Source organism: Stegostoma tigrinum, chromosome 10, assembly GCF_030684315.1.
Source record: "Stegostoma tigrinum isolate sSteTig4 chromosome 10, sSteTig4.hap1, whole genome shotgun sequence".
Lineage (NCBI taxonomy): Eukaryota > Metazoa > Chordata > Chondrichthyes > Orectolobiformes > Stegostomatidae > Stegostoma > Stegostoma tigrinum.
Window position 1 is genome coordinate 36,370,700 of NC_081363.1, and position 20,673 is coordinate 36,391,372.

Below are 20,673 nucleotides of genomic sequence, written 5' to 3' on the forward strand. Positions count from 1 at the left end.
GATCATAACTGGTCATCTACCTCAATGCCATTTTCCTTGCTATTCCCAAATTCTTTAATGTCATTAGTGTCCAGAAATATATAGGTTTCTGTCTTAAAAATTTTCAATGATTGCGCTTCTAAAGTTCTCTAGGTAGGGAATTCCAAAAGATTAACCACTATCTCAAAAGAACTTATTCCTCATCTCAATTCTAAATGGCCTACTTCTGATTTCTGAGGGTCACCAGCCAGGTGTAACGTCCTATTTATATCAATCCTGTCTGGTCCCACAAGAATAATCTAAGACTGAATGAGATCACACCTCATTCTTTAAAAATGAGAGATTACCAATGCCATCCCCATGACTAATTAGACAAAACACCATGATACTTCTTCTGTGGCCAGTATACCCTTTCTTGGTTTAGGAGACCAAAACCATACACAACACTTCAGATGCAGACTCAGTGTGGCCTTACAAAATTCCACCAAAAGACAGTTCTGAGGAACAATCACTGGACCCGAGATGTTAACACCGATTTTTTTTCTTCACGGATGCTGCCAGGTTTTTGGTCCCGATTTACAGCATCCACAGTTCTTTTGGGTTCCATCAAAAGGCCTTTGTTTTCCACCAAAATACACTTACTTCTGCATTTCTCTTTCCTGATAAACAACCTAGCCTATGTTTAAACAGATGAGGCTGAGGTGAGATTTAATTGAGGTCTATGGAATTACAAAACCTACATAAAGTGGAAACGAGATATCGATTTCCTTAGCCCTCGAAGAGCATGAGAGTCCAAGAGAAAAAATATTTCACCCAGAGGGCGATGGAGGTATGGAACATATTTTCTGCCTCCCACCCATTTTGAGACATTCAGCACATTTGTATAAAATGAATTGAATATGGATTTGACAGCTAACAAAGAACTGGAAAGTAGGATCAAACTGTTATTTCCCCCAGGCAGCACAGAACTAATGAACCAAATGTTCCCCTTCTGTGCATATGTATTTCTATATTGCTTAACTATCCAAAACACTAACTGCCCAGTTCTATTTCTGCTTCTGTCCATCTACTATTGGCATTGTCATTTACTCATTTGTCACCTCGGTATTTAACTGTTAAAAACAAATCTTCTAACCCTTCAGCTATCACACCTTTCATCTTCCATAAACTTTGTTTTATCAAAACTCTGCTGTATATATTTTTTTAAGCTGCAGAAGTTCCCAATCACCTACCATGCCTGTTTTTGATGGTCTACATTGGAAGTATTGGGATACCAGAAACCAATTTAAACTTGTAACTCTAATGAATTGTAAAACCAGATTTTATAACCCAAAAGTCCTGCCAATCAATTTTTAAATGCACAGCAGCTAATTTACATATTTATTAACACCCACACACACACTGGCCCCATGAAGATTGCAGGTGTGCATGCCAGAAACAACAACGTACCTAAATAAATGAGGTATAGGCATCAACTTGAGAGGCCACAGCACATAAGTCTACTTACTAAGCAGTGGAAGCAACATCCATAGCCATGTGATTCTACAATCAAAGTTCTGCCACATCTAGTCTTGGATGGTATTGGACAATTAAACAACTAACATAAAAAGGAGGGTCCACAAACTGCTTATACTCAAAAATGAGGGAACCCAGAGCATCAATGCAAGAAACAGGACTGAAACACTGGCAACCATCATCAGCCAGAATAGCCAAGTAGATGAACCATCTCACCTCCTCCTAAAGACCACAGAATCACAGTCTTCATCAATCTAATTCACTCTATCACGTTATCAAGAAACAACTGATGCTGCTGAATACTGTACAAATTATGAACTCTGATAAAATTTTGGCAACAGTACCGGAGACATGCTCCAGACCAACCATGTTCCTAGTCAAGATGTTCCAATACAGCTGTAACACCTATACACTTAGCAGAAAGAATGATGGTTATCATCTCAGTCCCAGGACAGCCTACTGGAGTTCCTCTGGGTGAGTATTTTCTAATCACCTTGTTCAGTGATGTTATTACACATCTCTGGAGCAGCTGGAGCTTGAACGTGGGCCTCGTTGCACAGAGGTAAGGAGGCTACCACTGTACCACAACATCCCACCTATCCTTGGTAACAAACTTGGCCCAACCATTTTCAGGTGCTTCAACATTCTTCCTTTCTTCTATCAGGTCAGAAGTGGGAAGCTCGCAAATCACTGCATCACATGAGACCCCTGGGTACTAAAGCAGTTTATGACCATATACAAGACCGGGATAGCATCCAAATTTAGGCTAATAAATTACTAACATCCATGCTACTCATCAGCCAGACAACAACCATCTCCAACAACTAACCGTCTCACCTAGTCACTCAATGGCATTACCATCACTGAGACTTCCATAAACAACATCCTGTGTGATAGCGCCAACCTGAAATTAAATTAGAATAGTCAGATAAACGCTGACTATACCACAGGTCAGAAGTTGAGCATTCTTATGTTAATTCGTCTTCAGTTTCCCCAAAGATCCAACAGCACTCAAGAAACTCAACACAATCTAGAGTATTCCAAGACAATAAAATGTGAGGCTGGATGAATACAGCAGGCCAAGCAGCATCTCAGGAGCACAAAAGCTGACGTTTCGGGCCTAGACCCTTCCTCTGATGAAGGGTCTAGGCCCGAAACGTCAGCTTTTGTGCTTCTGAGATGCTGCTTGGCCTGCTGTGTTCATCCAGCCTCACATTTTATTGTCTTGGAATTCTCCAGCATCTGCAGTTCCCATTATCTCTCACAATCTAGAGTAGTTTGCTTAGTTGGCAGCCTATTTACCACCTTCATCATTCACCCTTTCCACTCATCTACAAGATCACTGCAATTCAGCAAAGCTACTTCATTGCAGCATCACCATTTGTCAAGCTACACATTCAAAAGAAAACCCCTCAAATGCAGAAAAAAGGCCCTTTGCACTGGTTAAAAACAACCACATTACAGTCTAGTCCCATTTACCGACACTTGGCCCTTGCCTTAAATGCCTTGACATTGCGAGTGCACATCTAAATAACTCTACCACTCTTTCAGGCAGTGAGTTCTCAATTCCCACCATCTGCTGGGTGAGAAATGTTTCCCTCATATCCTTTCTAACCTCCCACCCCCAAACCTTAAATCCATGCCCGCTTGTCATTGACCCTTCTACCAAGGGGAGACATTTCTTCCCATCTACCTCTCTTTGCCCCTTAAAATTTTAATTATCTCAGTCCTGCCACTACTCTGCTCCAAGGAAAACTACCACAGTCTATCCAATCTCTCTTTATAATTAAACTCCCCAGCCAGGTAACATCCTGGTAAGATTCCCTTGCATCCTCTCCACCGCAATCGTATAACTGCACACTGTGGTCTAGCCGATCTTTTATACGGTTTCAACATTACCTCTCAACTCTATGCATCGTCTAATAAAAGGCCAGTATCCACTTGCCTTCTTAAGCACCTGTCTACCTGTCCCATTACCTCGAGGGACCAGTGGACATGCACACCAAGGTCCCTCCCATCTTCAGTGCTTCCCAGGGCCCTACCATTCATGTGTATTCCCTAGTCTTTGTTTGTCCAGCTCAAATCACCTCACCCTTACCTGGATTGAATTCCATTTGCTATGGTTAGCCTGTCTTTATCTTTCTGTCATCCAAGACCAACCTGCAATAGGGTTACTATTTACTGCCCTACCAACTCTCATATCGTCCAAGAACTTACTAAGCAACTTTCTACATTCAAGTCTAAACTATTTCTATGAATAGAAACAGAAAAGGCTCCAACACTGTAGAACCATACTAGACACAGGCTTCCAGTCACAAAAACACTGAAACATCACCCTCTGCGTCCTACCACTCAGCCAAAGCTGTACCCTGTTTCCCAAGTCTCCTTGGATCCCTGGGCTCTTACCTTCACTATCACTGTCCATGTCCCATGCATGGACGTTATTGAAAGCCTTGCTAAAATCCAAGTGGTTTACACTGCATGCATTGCCCTCATCTATACACCTGGATACCTCTTTGAATTTTTCAATCAAGTTGGTCAGACATGACTGCACCTTAAGCTATTCTCACCGCTCGCGATTGATTTCCACATCTTCAAGCACAGATTAAATCTGTCCTTCAGAACCGCTTCCAATTGTTTCCCCACCAGAGGTTAGACTGATAGTCCTGAAGTTTCCCGGCTTATCCCCTACTGCCATCTTGAATAGTGGTACCACACTGTCTGTCTTCGAGTCCTCTGGCACTTCTCCCATGGCCTCAGAGGAATTGAAAACTAGTGTTCAATTCTAACCTCGGGCAACTGTGTGCAGTTTGCACAATCTCCCAATGTCTGGTGCACCAGTTTCCTCCTACATTTCAAAGGCATGCAGGTTAGGTGGACTGGCCATGCTAAATTGTCCCAGAGATGCGCAGGCTAGAAGGATTAATCACAGTTACGAAGCTGGAAAATAGGTTTGGTTGGGATGCTCTTTGGACAGCCCATGAAGACCCCATGGGCTAATTGGCTTGTATCTGCACTGAGGAAATTCTATAATTCTAAATTGAAATCCCATACTATCACAACCCACTACTTTTACATTCCTCTGAAATGTGAGCACATGTCTGCTTTTTGATACCTCAGGCTGTCAGGAGCCTACAGTACATTCCCAGTCACGTGATTGCTTTTTTTTGGTCTTTAAGTTCTACCATCTTGATTTGGAGCTATATCACTGTTCTTCACTATCATGAGATCAAAATCCTGAAACTATTTTTCCAGCATCACCGTGGTATTCTTGGACAAAATTGAGTGCAGCTGTTCAAAAAGGCTATTCACCACCACTTTCAGGAATGGACAACAAATTGTTGGCCCTGCTGGTATTATTCTTACTTTGTCATGGGATAGAAAAAGTCAAACCATTTTATAATTATACTGTGGGCGAGGATCTCACCTGATCAAGTTCTGCATAGCGCTTATAAACGGGCTATGTTTGATTGGAATCACTGTCACAAAACAGGTGTGAATGCATTAGCATATGCTCCATAAATACCATTCAACTGCCTCGTGCTCACTTTTTTAAGACTGCCATTTAACACCTATCTTGATTGATTCCAATCATGCACATACACTGTATAATCATTATTACATACAGCCACTTTACGTTACGGCCACAGCTGTGCGTGTATGTACGCACGCACAGTAAGAGTGCAAGCATGCCAGCTCGCAAGAGAGAGAGTGCCAGACAGACAGGGAAATGGGGGTCATCAATGGGTGTGACATGATTGCTCCACAGCATGCTGCCAAAATTTCAATGACCCAAATAACCACTTGTGCATAATCACTCTATAAAATAACTGTCTAGGCTCTATTATTCAATTCATTTCTAGAGACAGAAAATATTAAAAGGCTTTTATAAGGCCCAAAAATTCTTAGTCATTTAATCAGCAGACCATCCACAGTTATGTCCGCACTGCACGCAAAACAAAAAAAACTTTTCACTGTACTTAGGTACAGGTGACAATAATAAATCAAATCAAACATTATTTAAATACAAAGATCAAGTACGGCAATCACTTCGTAAACTCTTTATATTATATATTATTCCAAATATTTTACATTAATATGAACATGTACGCTACCACACAAGGTTTTGTTCAATCTTTTCTCAGTTTTTTCAAACAGAGGAGACAAACTAATAATCACTTCCTCAGAAGTCCACAAAGATTAGTTAATCTAACCTGGAGAAAATTTACAGCAGAGACTGAGGGAGATGTGGAGCGGTTTAAGGAGGTAATGCCAGAGAAAAAGCCTGAAGCAGTTGCTGGTTTTGAGCCATCAACAGAAGAGTAAGTTTAAAGAGAAAGAGGAATTTTTGAATTTAAAGACAGAACAGGGAAAGATCATTAAGGAAATACAGACAAGGTGAAGGATTTGGAGTTAAATACTCTGGGAATTAATTGGAGGATGCAATTAATGTGTGCAGTGCTCAGTGAGAGAAAAAGTATATACAACATCTTTCGTTAACTTTATGAGGGGTGAGTGTCGGGGTTTAGTCAGGATGTAATTAAACCTGAAGATGATGACAAAGGCACATATTAAGGTTTCAGTGACAGAGAGGTCAAGGAATACAAAAATGCTGGCAATGTTTCAGAGCTGAAGTAAGCAGTGATAGATTGGGTGTGGCATTGGGAATTTATTTCAGGGTCAGAGAGGCTGCCCAAAATTACAACTGTCTGATTCTGTATGACAAATGTTGAGGGAATACGGGGGCAGAATTTCTATTCTATAGTGACTTCAACATCTTATTGATGAACTGGAAGAGCACATAATTCTGATCAAATCGTCTAACAACACATAGGCAGTTATAGGACTTCTTAATTTTCTTGAGGAACATGGATGTTGCTGGTTGGGCCAGCTTTATTGCTCAACCGTAGTTGCCCTTGAGAAGGTGATGGCGAGCTGAACTTCTTAAACTGCTGCAGTCCATGTGCTGTAGGTACACCCACAATGCCCTTTAAAAGGAGGAAATTCCAGGATTTTGACCCAATGGCAGTGAAGGAACAGCTATATATTTCCATGTCAACAGTGAATGGCTTGGAGGGAAACTTGTAGCTGGTCTTGTTCCCATGTAGCTGCTGCCCTTTCTAAATGGATGTGGTTGTGGGTTTGAAAGGTGTTGTCGAAGGATCTTTGGTGAATTTCTGCACAGCATCTTATTGATGATACATACTTCTGCTACTGAGCAGTGAAGGGAGTGGATATGGTGCTACTCAAAAAGGCTGCTTTGTGCTTGATGGTGTCAAGCTTCTCAAGTGTTGCTGGAGCTGCACTCAACCAGGTAAGTGGGGAGTATTCTATCACACTCCCAACTAGTGCCTTGTGGATGTGCACAGGCTTTAGGGAATCAGGAAGTAAGTTACTTGTTGCAGTATTCCTAATCTCTGACCTGCTCTTGAGGCCACTGTATTTATTTGGAGTTTCCGGTTGAATTTCTGGTCAATGGTAACCCCCAGGACGTTGATACTGGGGTATTCGGAGATGGTCATGCCATTGAAAGTCAGGATGTGGTGGTTAGATTGATCAACATGTGTGGCATGAATGTTATTGGCCACTTGTCATCCCAAGCCTGAATATTATCCAAGTTTTGTTGCATTTGAACATAGGCTGCTTCAATATCTGAGCAGTCGCGAATGTCCATTTACACTGAGCAAAAACATCCACGCTTCTGACTTTATGACAGAGGGAAGGTCATTAAGCAGCTGAAGATGGTTGGGTCCAGCACAGTACCCAGAGGAACTCCTACAGAAATATCCTGGAGCTACAATATCTGACGTCCAAAAACCACAACCAGCTTCCTACTTGCCAGAAACGACTTCAACTAGAGGAAGTTTGTCCCAACCTGCTTTGATTCCAATTTTGTTAGGGTTCCCTGATGCCACTCTTGGTCAAATCTGGCCCACCGACAATGGCTGTTAATCTTACCTCTATAGAAATGACTAATAGATAGGACACCATCCAAAAGTTGCAATGCAAGTTAATGATGGGAAAGTCACACCTATTTCATTGGAATTTTGGAAAACTCTAATGGGCACTTGTGCATTTCAAATGAATAATGTAAATGCATTACATCAATCAGGGTTCAGCGGAGTTATTCTGTCCAAGTCAGGATCTTATAAATACAAGTTCCATTCCAGGACTTGTACACAAATATCACTGACTGATGTATGAGGAAGTGAAGCATTGAGAGTGTGCTAGCATGTGATGAGACATTAAAATGAGGCCTTGAATGTCCCTTCAGTTGGGCATAAGATATCTCACAGCATTATTTCAAACAAATTTGGAATTACTCCCATTATTCTGGCAGTTTTTAATCCCTTGAATCAGCATCTCAAACAGAAGATGCAATTTTAACCATGGGCTATCACTCTTCTTGAAAGTGCATATCACTTCTGTTCTTTTTTGTGATGACATGCATGATAAATGCTTTATAATGCAGTTGAGTAACTTTGTAATTGCCAAACCCAGTATCAACTGATAATACAGCAGGTGAAGGGGCCGGGGGGGGGGTGTCTACAGGAGCTACATAAACAAACAGGGGATACTTCTCATAGTCAATTCTTCTGCCTAACTCTAATGTCATTTAACACAAGACTTCGAGAACACGAAAGGTGGCAAGAACATTTTTCTAATTTAGTTTTCTGCTTGTAGATATTTCACATTGTATTGATTTCACTTTACTCATGTGTGCATCATCATTGGCTGGCTTAGTCAGAATTAAGTATACTGGCACACCTCGTGGTTGTTGTATGTTGATGTTACAAGGGAGTTACCTTAAAAGAAAAGTCTTTCCAACAAGTATTTGTGATCACTCTCTATTGAAGTTCATTTTCGTGTTCAATGTTGTCCTCATCACTGAGAGACACAGTGAACCAAAGGCTCAGTCAGGTCTTCCTTCTTTGCATTGTGGAGAAAATTGATCTCCCTCACTAGGATGACTAAGATGTAATAAATGAGCTCAATAGCCCTGGAAAGAGTCTGCCAACAACCAGAGATGGTCAGGGGGACACTGCCTTTTAGGGTCACTCTTTTCTTTTAAGAAAAAAAACTGAACTGACAGTTCTGACCGGGCCCAAACATATTGAAATTGCCACCTCTTCCAGTCTGCCAACCCATCATCTTTCCTCTCTTCAATCCCACTCTGACTCCAAAAACACACTTCATATAAATCTCCACCTCACCACCGATTAACCCTTACCAGCCTCATTCCCACATGAAAGCTCCCATTTTCCCGATCCTCTCCCTTGTATCCTGGAGTTCAAGGAAAGCTGCTGGCGTGAGAGATCTACACAAAGCTGACTGTTGCATGCCATCTTTGAAGTAAACATAAACCAGGTGTCACAAGTTTCCCATCTTTATCTTGAGGGTGAACAAAATTACAAGAAGTTTTAACACAATGACTATTGAAATCAGGCAAATATATGATATTTGAGAACTGACAACACGCCAACTAGAGGCCCAATATGCCATAATCACAATGCTGACTTCATCCCTGTATCTCAACCCAATGTTGAGAAATGTGAGTTCAGCATGGAATGCCATCACACATCCCTTCTTCCCATTCTTCTAAGCCCCACTCCCCTCCTGGCAGATCATCCGGTCATTATCACATTGTTGTTTCTGGGATAGTGTTACAGCATTTTCTATATTTCGCAGTGATTACAAGTCAAAAGTACTTCATTGGCTGTAAAATAATTCAATGGTCATGACAGGTGCTGTATAAATGCTTATTTATTTTTAACTGTAGGGGGGAAAAAAACTGAAATCTCAGGAGGCCTACAGTCTCACATAAGCAAATTTAGAAAAAAGCCAAACAATTGCAACTTTTCTCATTTATGTATGATACTAAAGATATTCAAAACAGATAACGCAACAAATACAGCCGATCCAAGCCTGCTTTCTTAACAAACAAACTTCACGGGCTTTCCAGTACTGTTATTGCATGATATCATAGGGTTCAAATCACAAAATTGTGGGCGATGGCAGAGATTAATTCGAACAATGCAAAAAGAGTGGGAATGACAGAAAATTATGAGCCAGACATTTTTTTTTAATGTGTTAAGTAACATAATTGAAGAATCATACTGATAGACATGGTATTGCTCAAAGTTCTCTCTGCTTCCAGGCTCATTCACCTGGCCTCACTGCATCTGGGTGGGAACTGCAGGAAATGGCAAGTGCCCCCGACCTTGATTAGAATTCTGTAATCGCTGCTGAAAGTCAGACATGCAGAGATACAGACAAAAGCAAATTAATATTCAGCTATAACATATCCCCTCAGATATGTACCACCACAAATAATCTAAATTTACATATTAATAAGTCATTAATAAGATTGCTAATTAGAAGGCAGTTCTGTAATACAAGCCAGTACATGTTTAGGAAGATCTAGCTCAAGATCACCAAATTCATTTCATAAAGTTTTTAATAGGCAGTAGGTAAGACTATCATTTCATCAATCTAGACTGCATTTAACTTATGTGCAGTGATGATGACTAATATCTAACCCATTGTATTTCTAACCAAATACCTCTCCTTGTAAAATCATAAGACAAATCTGTGGGCCAGAAGTTCTAATAAACTGTACCTTCCCCTAACTGACATTTCCAACATATCTTGAACGTAATCCATCCAAATTCTAAACTAAAGAATATATCCCAAATTTTGGAAAGTATCCTTTTCAAAAATGGATATTTTAGTGACATCAAAATACCTTCTGACTGAAGTTCATTGATACAGCAAAAAAACTTCCAAATTAAACAACCTGACAAGCAATTGGCAATTTTAGATAATCTTACAAAAATTTAGCTACATGATAAGTGCCTACTGCATTCTAAATCTTACAGTATTTTCTTCCATTCACAAGGTCAGTAATATTTATGCATCCTTAATTTCCATCAAGAAGGAGATGGTGAGTCATTGAACCACTAGCGTAAGTATGCTCATGCCATTTGTGAAGCAGTTCCAGGATCTTGACTACAGTGAAAGAATTACAAAAAGTTCAAATTCATGATGGTATGCAATTGTAGGGAAACTGGCACGTGGTGGTGTTCCCATTCATCTGTTACTCTTCTATACTGCAGAATGCAGATAAGTGTAAGTGCTACTGAAGATGCTTCAGCAAGTTGCTGCAGTGCCTCTTCCAGACAGTAAACACAGCTGCTACAATGCAACCATGGTGGAAAAGGTGGTAGACAGGGTGACAAACTGGTTATTTAATCTGGTTGGGTCTTAACCATTTTGGGACTGCATTCACTCAGGAAAGTGCTGAGTAATCCATCACAGATCTGGCTTGAGCCAGACATTGAGGAATGAGAACGAATTATTTGCTACATAATTCTAAGACACTGATTGCTCTTCTATTTGATCTAGTTCAATTTCTGATCAAATGTAATACTCAGGGTGTGGAGAGAAGGGATTTAGTGATGGTAATGCCCCTGAATGTAACGGGGACTTGGTTAGATTCTCGCTGGTCAGCATACGATCACTGTCTGGCGCATATTCTCAATATTAATTTGATTAAGACAAGTATAAACCAATATTCTACTGAAACCACAATACCAAACCAGTCAAAATATGTTTCTTCAATTTTCTGAAAGTATTTCCAACATTAATATCTTAAACTTTGGATCTTCAGCTAAATGTTTAATAGAAAAATATTTACAATAAAGCTTAACATTATCTCAAAAACCTTTGCTTCATAATTTTCCCTCCACTGTCATGGAGTCCAAACTAGAGGGCATAGGTTTAACGTGACTAGGAAAAAGTTAAAAGGAACCGGAGGGACAACTTTTCACACAGATGGTGATGCAGGTACGGAACAAGATACCAGATGACATAGTGGAAGGGGATATATTTACAATATTTAAAATATATCTAGATGGAGATATGATTAGGAAGGGTTTGGAAGGATATGGGCCAAATGCTGGCAAACAGAGTTAGGTCAGTTTAGGATACCTGGGTGGCATAGGGGATTTGGACTGAAGGGTCTACTTCTGTGCGGCATGACTATGACATATTAGATAATTTATAATTTCCACAATATCTAATAATTGACAGTTTGTTTTGCTATTGTATGAGAATATTTTACCAAAGCAGCACAGACTTTTCTTATGCTTCTCAGAAATCTTAAAGGTCTTTACAAAAATAATGTTACTTTAAAAGTGCAATTTTAGGCAATTGCTTTAGAAGCCAATTTACACACAGCAAACTCCCACAAACTGCAATAGGATGAATGCTAGTTACTGTTTGCGATGGTACTGCCTGAGGGAGGCGTGTCTGTTAGATACCCGGCGGATTCCCTGCTGAGTAGCGCCATTGGACACTAATATCCAGCTAAACTACTGGCCCAGTAAACCGGAGCCACAATTTAATGTTTCATCCTAAAGATTGCACTTCTCCCTCAGTAAGTTATTAAAATGTTAATTTAATTTGAGAAGGTCTAATTTAGATGGAAGATATACTGTAAATACAGAACCCTTAACAGAACTGATAGGCAGAGAAATCTGGGTGTACAGGTACACAGGTCACTGAACGTGGCAATGCAGGTGGAGAAGACAGTCAACAAGGCATATGGCATGCTTGCATTCATTGGTCAGGGCACTGAGTTTAAAGAACCTTAGTCCGTCTGTATTTGAAACACCGTGTTCAATTCTGGGCATCACACTACCTGAAGGACATAGTGGATTTGGATAGGTTACAGAAAAGATTTAACAGGATATTGCCTGGTATGGAGGGCATTAGCTGTGAGGAGAGGTTGGCGAAACTTGGGTTGTTCTCACTGGAACAACAGAGGTTGAGGAGTGACCTGATAGATGTCGACAGGATTACGAAGGGTGTCTTGACAAACACATGAATAAATGGGAATAGAGGGGCACTGTCCCCAGAAGGGTAGGGGGTTTCAGTTGTGACAGGCAGCATGTCAGTGCAGGCTGGGAGGGCAGAAGAGCCTGTTCCTGTGCTTTAACTTTCTTTGTTCTTAAATAAGTGTTCAAGTTCTAAGAAGCCATTTTAACCCACAACACTCTGACTCAATCAGTTGTTCTGCAACAGTCATTTTGCTTTGTAATCAGAATTAGTTTTGTAATTTAGTAATCTTACACAATGGATTTTAAGTTTTAAAAAAAACTTGTTCACTAGGTTTTGGATAAGCAGACAGGAGTGCTTTCAAACAAAATGGGAGGAAATCTGTTACCCAAGATTATTCTTGCCCATTTTTTAGCAGCTTTCATTTAGTTAACTAGATGCCCGACATGCAAAGAAACTCATCACTATTCTAAGTCCAAGCCTCCAAACTAATCTACAGAGGAATTTGGAGAAATGGAGCTTCCCTTTAGGTCATGCCGACTCAACTCCACTGTTCCCTGAAGTGGAGGTGAGGTGTGGGGGCAATTCTTACACCTCGGTTTTGTAAGTCTGCACCTGAACTTTCTGGATGAACCAATGTGAGCTGCCCTCCTGCAAGGATGTTGAGCTCAGTCTAAACAACGAAACGTTGCAACCCTTCTCATTATTTTTGATATTAAGTAACACCTCCTGAGTTGTTTTCTCCAACACACATAAGAAAAATTAATAAAATTTCAAACTCTTGGTTCAAATATTTGTTCCCTCAAAAAAAATGATCCCGATACCCATTATTTCCCACTTTCCAATTTTCCTGTGCTTCTTATTGCTAGTGCCTGCCTTGCCCATTTGTTTACGTCAGTAAATCTTACCTTGAAACAAAAGAGGTGCAAGTAAAGAAGTGGCTAATTGTTTCTTCATTTCACTGTCTGGTATGTCAATTATGTTCAGTGCATACATATCATTAATCACAAAACATCTGCAGATGGACATTGGACTAGAACATTTGAACCCTATAAGTTAGCAAAAGTATATGGTGCATCACTGGTGTTGCACAACCCCATGCATCAAGCAAATAACTGCAATATCTATAAAGATCTGAGTCTCATGAGACCAGATCACCTTTGGAAAAAAAATCACAGGAATCATAGTGATACCCTTTAAAAACAAAAGGGTCATGCATTAAGATAGACAGACAATCTGCCAGTCACAACTACTAACCTTCCAGACCACTCCCCCAAAAAAATCTTCAAGGGTTGCATTGTAAAAAATCTTAAGTTAGGGATATTTTACTTCGATAAAGTTTCAAAATGAAAGAAATCACAGGACGTTCTGAATCTTAATTCCATAGCAATCTTTCAAAATATTCGAAAATATTAAACTAAAGAACAGTTTTTAATTGTTATCTTTATGCGTTGATACTAAAATGCTTGACGAAATGTAATATTCGTAAAAGTGAACATGCAAAATGAGTTACTTTCACTGTAAAGATTCCAATCCCTTATAAATCCTCATTTGTAAATCCATTATACTTATCCTAACGTGCTTGCAAGCTGAACGCGACTTGCATAATTGCTTGAAGGCTGGGGTAGAGATGACAAGAGAGCCAACGGATGAGTTCCCACCCTCAAAACCCGCAATAACAACTGATCGGCAACTAGATACCGGTGTGTAAACTGTACAGTTTTAAAAGGCCTAGGCTCTGCGTTTGCTTTCCTTATCACCACCACCAGCCCCCAAAAAAGGCAAAACAACCTGATGTTTACCTTCCTTACGCCTTTGTAAATGTAAAAGTACAACTCCCGGCCCACATTAAAGCAGATTCTATCCCCATTGCCGGACTGGTCGTTCACATTTACGAATGACACCTTGACTGGATTGGATCCTTGAGAATTAAAAGGCACCCTGTTCGGCCGGCTGTATTCAGAGTGGGTTAGCACTTTATAAACACCTTCCCTGGTAGTAAACTGAGTTTTGATTTCGTTCATCTCCTTCCCTCCTCCCTCGGTCGCCATGTTGTAATTTAGGATTCATCCTACCCAAGCCCGGATGTTATTCAGGACGCCTGCGTGACCTGCTGGCTTTCCCTGCGCGATGACGTCATCCATGCGCGGCACGTAACGTGCCGTGATGCCGACTGGAGCTTTTAGATGCTGGCGGGCCGAGGTAGAAATGGAGAGCGATGTCGCCCAAAGCTAAAGTTGAAGTTGTTGTCCCGAAATGATTGGGTTGGATTAAGTTATCGCTTTTGTTATTTGTTTGTCTTCATTTCCAATAAGTCTCAGACATTCGTTTGATTTCGCGAGAGCACTGTTTCTTCACCATCAGTAATTGAATGTATGTTAGTACGAAGAATGGTTAATATTGATTCCGCAGTACATTGATGAGGGAGCTCTGCACCTCACCTCTTTAGTGCCGCCCTCCGGGTGGGAAGTTATGATTATTAAGCATTTCCGAGCTGTTCAATTAGGTGAAGATCCCGTTTGCTATTTTCACGGATGACACCTTTGTTTTTGAGATAATATGGAAAACTTTGTTTTTGGTTTGATGGAAGTGGGTAGCACCGGATGGGTTAGTATTTGTTGTCCATACCGAATTGCCGTTTAGATGCGTTGCCTTTTTGAACTATTGCTATCTGCGTTGCGTAGATACACCCGCAGTGATGTTAGGTGTTATGTTTTCCAGATTGACGACAAATATTCGTCACCTCTACCAATATATAGGTAGCTTATTGCCAACAATCCTCCTCTGTTTGTATTTTGAACGGCGAATCTAGTGATTAGTGGTAGAGGATACACCACTGTAGAGTATATACAGAAGGAGTACTTTTCTTCGATAAGAAGATGGTTTATGATAGCAGTAAGTATAACTGCATTTGATCAGGCATAATTAGTTGAATCTTAGAGAGCTAGTAAGCAAACATTTGAGATAATAAAATGTGAGGCTGGATGAACACAGCAGGCCAAGCAGCATCTCAGGAGCACAAAAGCTGACGTTTCGGGCCTAGACCCTTCATCAGAGAGGGGGATGGGGGGAGGGAACTGGAATAAATAGGGAGAGAGGGGGAGGCGGACCGAAGATGGAGAGTAAAGAAGATAGGTGGAGAGAGTGTAGGTGGGGAGGTAGGGAGGGGATAGGTCAGTCCAGGGAAGACGGACAGGTCAAGGAGGTGGGATGAGGTTAGTAGGTAGCTGGGGGTGCGGCTTGGGGTGGGAGGAAGGGATGGGTGAGAGGAAGAACCGGTTAGGGAGGCAGAGACAGGTTGGACTGGTTTTGGGATGCAGTGGGTGGGGGGGGGAAGAGCTGGGCTGGTTGTGTGGTGCAGTGGGGGGAGGGGACGAACTGGGCTGGTTTAGGGATGCAGTAGGGGAAGGGGAGATTTTGAAACTGGTGAAGTCCACATTGATACCATATGGCTGCAGGGTTCCCAGGCGGAATATGAGTTGCTGTTCCTGCAACCTTCGGGTGGCATCATTGTGGCAGTGCAGGAGGCCCATGATGGACATGTCATCAAGAGAATGGGAGGGGGAGTGGAAATGGTTTGCGACTGGGAGGTGCAGTTGTTTGTTGCGAACTGAGCGGAGGTGTTCTGCAAAGCGGTCCCCAAGCCTCCGCTTGGTTTCCCCAATGTAGAGGAAGCCGCACCGGGTACAGTGGATGCAGTATACCACATTGGCAGATGTGCAGGTGAACCTCTGCTTAATGTGGAATGTCATCTTGGGGCCTGGGATGGGGGTGAGGGAGGAGGTGTGGGGGCAAGTGTAGCATTTCCTGCGGTTGCAGGGGAAGGTGCCGGGTGTGGTGGGGTTGGGGGGCAGTGTGGAGCGAACAAGGGAGTCACGGAGAGAGTGGTCTCTCCGGAAAGCAGACAGGGGAGGGGATGGAAAAATGTCTTGGGTGGTGGGGTCGGATTGTAAATGGCGGAAGTGTCGGAGGATAATGCGTTGTATCCGGAGGTTGGTAGGGTGGTGTGTGAGAACGAGGGGGATCCTCTTGGGGCGGTTGTGGCGGGGGCGGGGTGTGAGGGATGTGTCGCGGGAAATGCGGGAGACGCGGTCAAGGGCGTTCTCGATCACCGTGGGGGGAAAGTTGCGGTCCTTAAAGAACTTGGACATCTGGGATGTGCGGGAGTGGAATGTCTTATCGTGGGAGCAGATGCGGCGGAGGCGGAGGAATTGGGAATAGGGGATGGAATTTGTGCAGGAGGGTGGGTGGGAGGAGGTGTATTCTAGGTAGCTGTGGGAGTCGGTGGGCTTGAAATGGACATCAGTTACAAGCTGGTTGCCTGAGATGGAGACTGAGAGGTCCAGGAAGGTGAGGGATGTGCTGGAGATGCATCTCAGGCAACCAGCTTGTAACTGATGTCCATTTCAAGCCCACCGACTCCCACAGCTACCTAGAATACACCTCCTCCCACCCACCCTCCTGCACAAATTCCATCCCCTATTCCCAATTCCTCCGCCTCCGCCGCATCTGCTCCCACGATAAGACATTCCACTCCCGCACATCCCAGATGTCCAAGTTCTTTAAGGACCGCAACTTTCCCCCCACGGTGATCGAGAACGCCCTTGACCGCGTCTCCCGCATTTCCCGCGACACATCCCTCACACCCCGCCCCCGCCACAACCGCCCCAAGAGGATCCCCCTCGTTCTCACACACCACCCTACCAACCTCCGGATACAACGCATTATCCTCCGACACTTCCGCCATTTACAATCCGACCCCACCACCCAAGACATTTTTCCATCCCCTCCCCTGTCTGCTTTCCGGAGAGACCACTCTCTCCGTGACTCCCTTGTTCGCTCCACACTGCCCCCCAACCCCACCACACCCGGCACCTTCCCCTGCAACCGCAGGAAATGCTACACTTGTCCCCACACCTCCTCCCTCACCCCCATCCCAGGCCCCAAGATGACATTCCACATTAAGCAGAGGTTCACCTGCACATCTGCCAATGTGGTATACTGCATCCACTGTACCCGGTGCGGCTTCCTCTACATTGGGGAAACCAAGCGGAGGCTTGGGGACCGCTTTGCAGAACACCTCCGCTCAGTTCGCAACAAACAACTGCACCTCCCAGTCGCAAACCATTTCCACTCCCCCTCCCATTCTCTTGATGACATGTCCATCATGGGCCTCCTGCACTGCCACAATGATGCCACCCGAAGGTTGCAGGAACAGCAACTCATATTCCGCCTGGGAACCCTGCAGCCATATGGTATCAATGTGGACTTCACCAGTTTCAAAATCTCCCCTTCCCCTACTGCATCCCTAAACCAGCCCAGTTCGTCCCCTCCCCCCACTGCACCACACAACCAGCCCAGCTCTTCCCCCCCCCACCCACTGCATCCCAAAACCAGTCCAACCTGTCTCTGCCTCCCTAACCGGTTCTTCCTCTCACCCATCCCTTCCTCCCACCCCAAGCCGCACCCCCAGCTACCTACTAACCTCATCCCACCTCCTTGACCTGTCCGTCTTCCCTGGACTGACCTATCCCCTCCCTACCTCCCCACCTACACTCTCTCCACCTATCTTCTTTACTCTCCATCTTCGGTCCGCCTCCCCCTCTCTCCCTATTTATTCCAGTTCCCTCCCCCCATCCCCCTCTCTGATGAAGGGTCTAGGCCCGAAACGTCAGCTTTTGTGCTCCTGAGATGCTGCTTGGCCTGCTGTGTTCATCCAGCCTCACATTTTATTATCTTGGAATCTCCAGCATCTGCAGTTCCCATCATCTCTGATACTAAGCAAACATTTGAGTTGTGTTTGACATTAGAGTGGGTGGAGTTAATGTAACAAGCTTTAACCCTTCAGAATCCTGAGCTTGTGTATCTTCCCCCAAACTTGTTACCTTATAGTTACCCTATATTAGAAATGTGTGAATAACTACATTATGTTTACCACAATGCCATCTCCCCACAAGCTTCTGATGTTTCATACTTTCCTCAGAGCTTGAACCTGGAAAAATATTAGAGCTCTTCTTTGAGGACTTGTGATCTGTGAATCTTAAGTTCTTTTGTGGAATGTGAGTGCCACTGGCTGAACCAATGTTTATTGCCCAAGCCTAAATGCTGAGGGTACAGTTAAGAATCAACTATATTGCAGTGGAACCAGAGTCTCAAGAAGTAATGATGGCAGACTTCTTCCCCAAAGGGCATTAGTTTTGTTAACTAAATATGTTGTGTACTAGTTGACAGTGGTTACATGCTTACCATTAGGTTTCAAATCTTTAAATTCAAAATATTTGTTGAAATCAAATTTTGTCAGCAGCCATGGTAGGATTTGAATTCCCGCCCTCAGAGATGGTATTATGGATCACTAGTACAGTGAAATTACCACGATGTCACTATCTACCCACTGCTGAAAGATCTTTAATCTCAGATATCTTTCGTAGAGGTCACTGTTCTTTGCAGACTTTGTTCCTCCATTACTTTATCTGGAGGACACTTGGCCTCTGAAATTTCCTTCCTGGAAGCTGTTCTGTTGAAATATTGCTTTCTTCCTTTTAGTATCCTGAATTCCAGGTAAGCTTCTATTTGAAAGAGGTAGTATTTATTTCAGTATCCTAGATGCTTAGGTCAGGCATTTTCTTCATCTTGATCATACCTCAAAGTATCAATGTTAGTCTAGCTCCTATATTACGTATGACTTCATATCTCCCTCATTTTGTTGTTCAGGCTAGGCATCTTCAGTCATTCATTGTTATTGTTTGACTATCAAAGAGACTTTTCAGATGCACATTCATGCTACTGAAAAATTGCTGCTCCCTCAGCACCATCTGTCATTGTCAATAACTTCTGTTTTAGAAGCTCATGGATTGAATATTTCCACCTATCCTGTGAAGTTTATGACTTCCTCTATGTTGTCAATGTTAAATAGCTCTTTTATGCTAATGTAAGTGCTCTCACTTAAATATTTCTCTGATTTGAGTTCCATATGAAATCTGGAAAGCCTAATTATGACCTCTTCCAATTGTGCCACTGACTGAATGGCAGTGAAGCTTAGGTCACAGACCAATATTTCAATAGCTGTTTGATATTGAACCAGTTAAGGTTATCGATCTTCAACTCTTCTGATGATATGATGTTGATATGTATGTGCTGGCTCAAAAGTGAAGATTTTGAACTGCAAATAATACTCATTTTCAATTACCATAAGTGCATTTCATTTGCAGTAAGACTTGCATCATTCTGACATTAATTCCACTAATTCATTCACTGCAGCCCCTTACTCTGTAGGATTTCACAAGTGCTTCTTTGGCAATGGTAACTGGCCTGATAGGATTGTAACTCTTGCTGCTATAGCAAGCAAAGAAAAAAAATCAACAAGATTCCCATTGACATAGGCAATTTCTGGATTAGCTAGTTCTCTTGGGAAAGCCTTGGCATGTTCTTCAGTGGAGGTATCCACAGCTACAACTGTTTCTGTTGGTGGTTAATATTTTAGCTGCTTATTTTCTCAAAGAGGTGATGTTCTTAAAATGATAATTCACTTCCAATAGATGAGAAATGAGTTTTAATGCAGAGCAGTGTAAGGTGAGGCATTTTGATAGGAAGAACTTTGAAAGACAATATGTAGGCCATATTAGATCAAGTAAGGGGGGTTAAGAATGTTTCCTTCTATTAGGACATTGGGGTAGAGGAGCAAAGAGAGCTGGTTGAAAAAATGTACAGATCTTTGCTCTCGTTGGCCCCTTCACCACTTGCTTTTAGCCCAACATTTTTTTAATGACTCAGCAAAATTTGTCAGCTTGATGCTACCAAGCTACTCTTGGTGAATGACATTGAAGTCATCCACATGTAATGCATTCTGTTCCCTTGCCACCTTCAGTGTTTCCTCCAAGTGGTGTTGAGCATGAAGGAATACAAAGTGTTAATCAGGAGCAGGTTTTCTTCCTCTTATTTGACCTGATGCCATGAGGCCTCATGGAGTCCAGAGTTGTTGATTCCCAGGGCAATTCCCTCCTGACTATACTGCCACAGGACGTGTTCAGGAGTTGTGATGGTCATGCCTTAGATCTTGTTGGTAAGCTATGATCCTGAGTGTGTGACTACTTCATCTAGACTGTGAGACAGCTCTCTTATTTTAGGGGAAGCTCCTCAATGTTAGAAAGAAGGGCTTTGGAGGATTAACAGAGATGGGTTTTCTGGTGCCTAGGTCAACACCCAGTCGTCCACATTGATACCATTGGGCTGCAGGGTTCCCAAGCGGAACATGAGTTGCTGTACCTGCAACCTTCGGGTAGCATTGTTGTGGCACTGCAGGGGGCCCAGGATGGACATGTCATGTGAGGAATGGGAGGAGGA

General features: G+C 42.6%; 1 protein-coding gene across 3 annotated transcripts in view; it reads right to left on the reverse strand.

Moving 5' to 3' along the window:
* Positions 1 to 14,437, reverse strand: part of wdr20a (WD repeat domain 20a) — an 84,468-nt gene extending 70,031 nt beyond the window's left edge. For 2 of the 3 annotated variants that reach the window (XM_048538234.2, XM_048538230.2), the window contains exon 1: positions 14,136 to 14,435. In XM_048538234.2, the coding sequence (XP_048394191.1) occupies positions 14,136 to 14,384 (249 nt within the window). In that variant the 5' untranslated portion in view covers positions 14,385 to 14,435. Of the gene's footprint in view, positions 1 to 14,135 lie in introns of all 3 variants that reach the window. The other variant, XR_007248310.1, reaches the window with a different exon arrangement.
* Between the last annotated feature and the right edge of the window lie 6,236 nt (positions 14,438 to 20,673).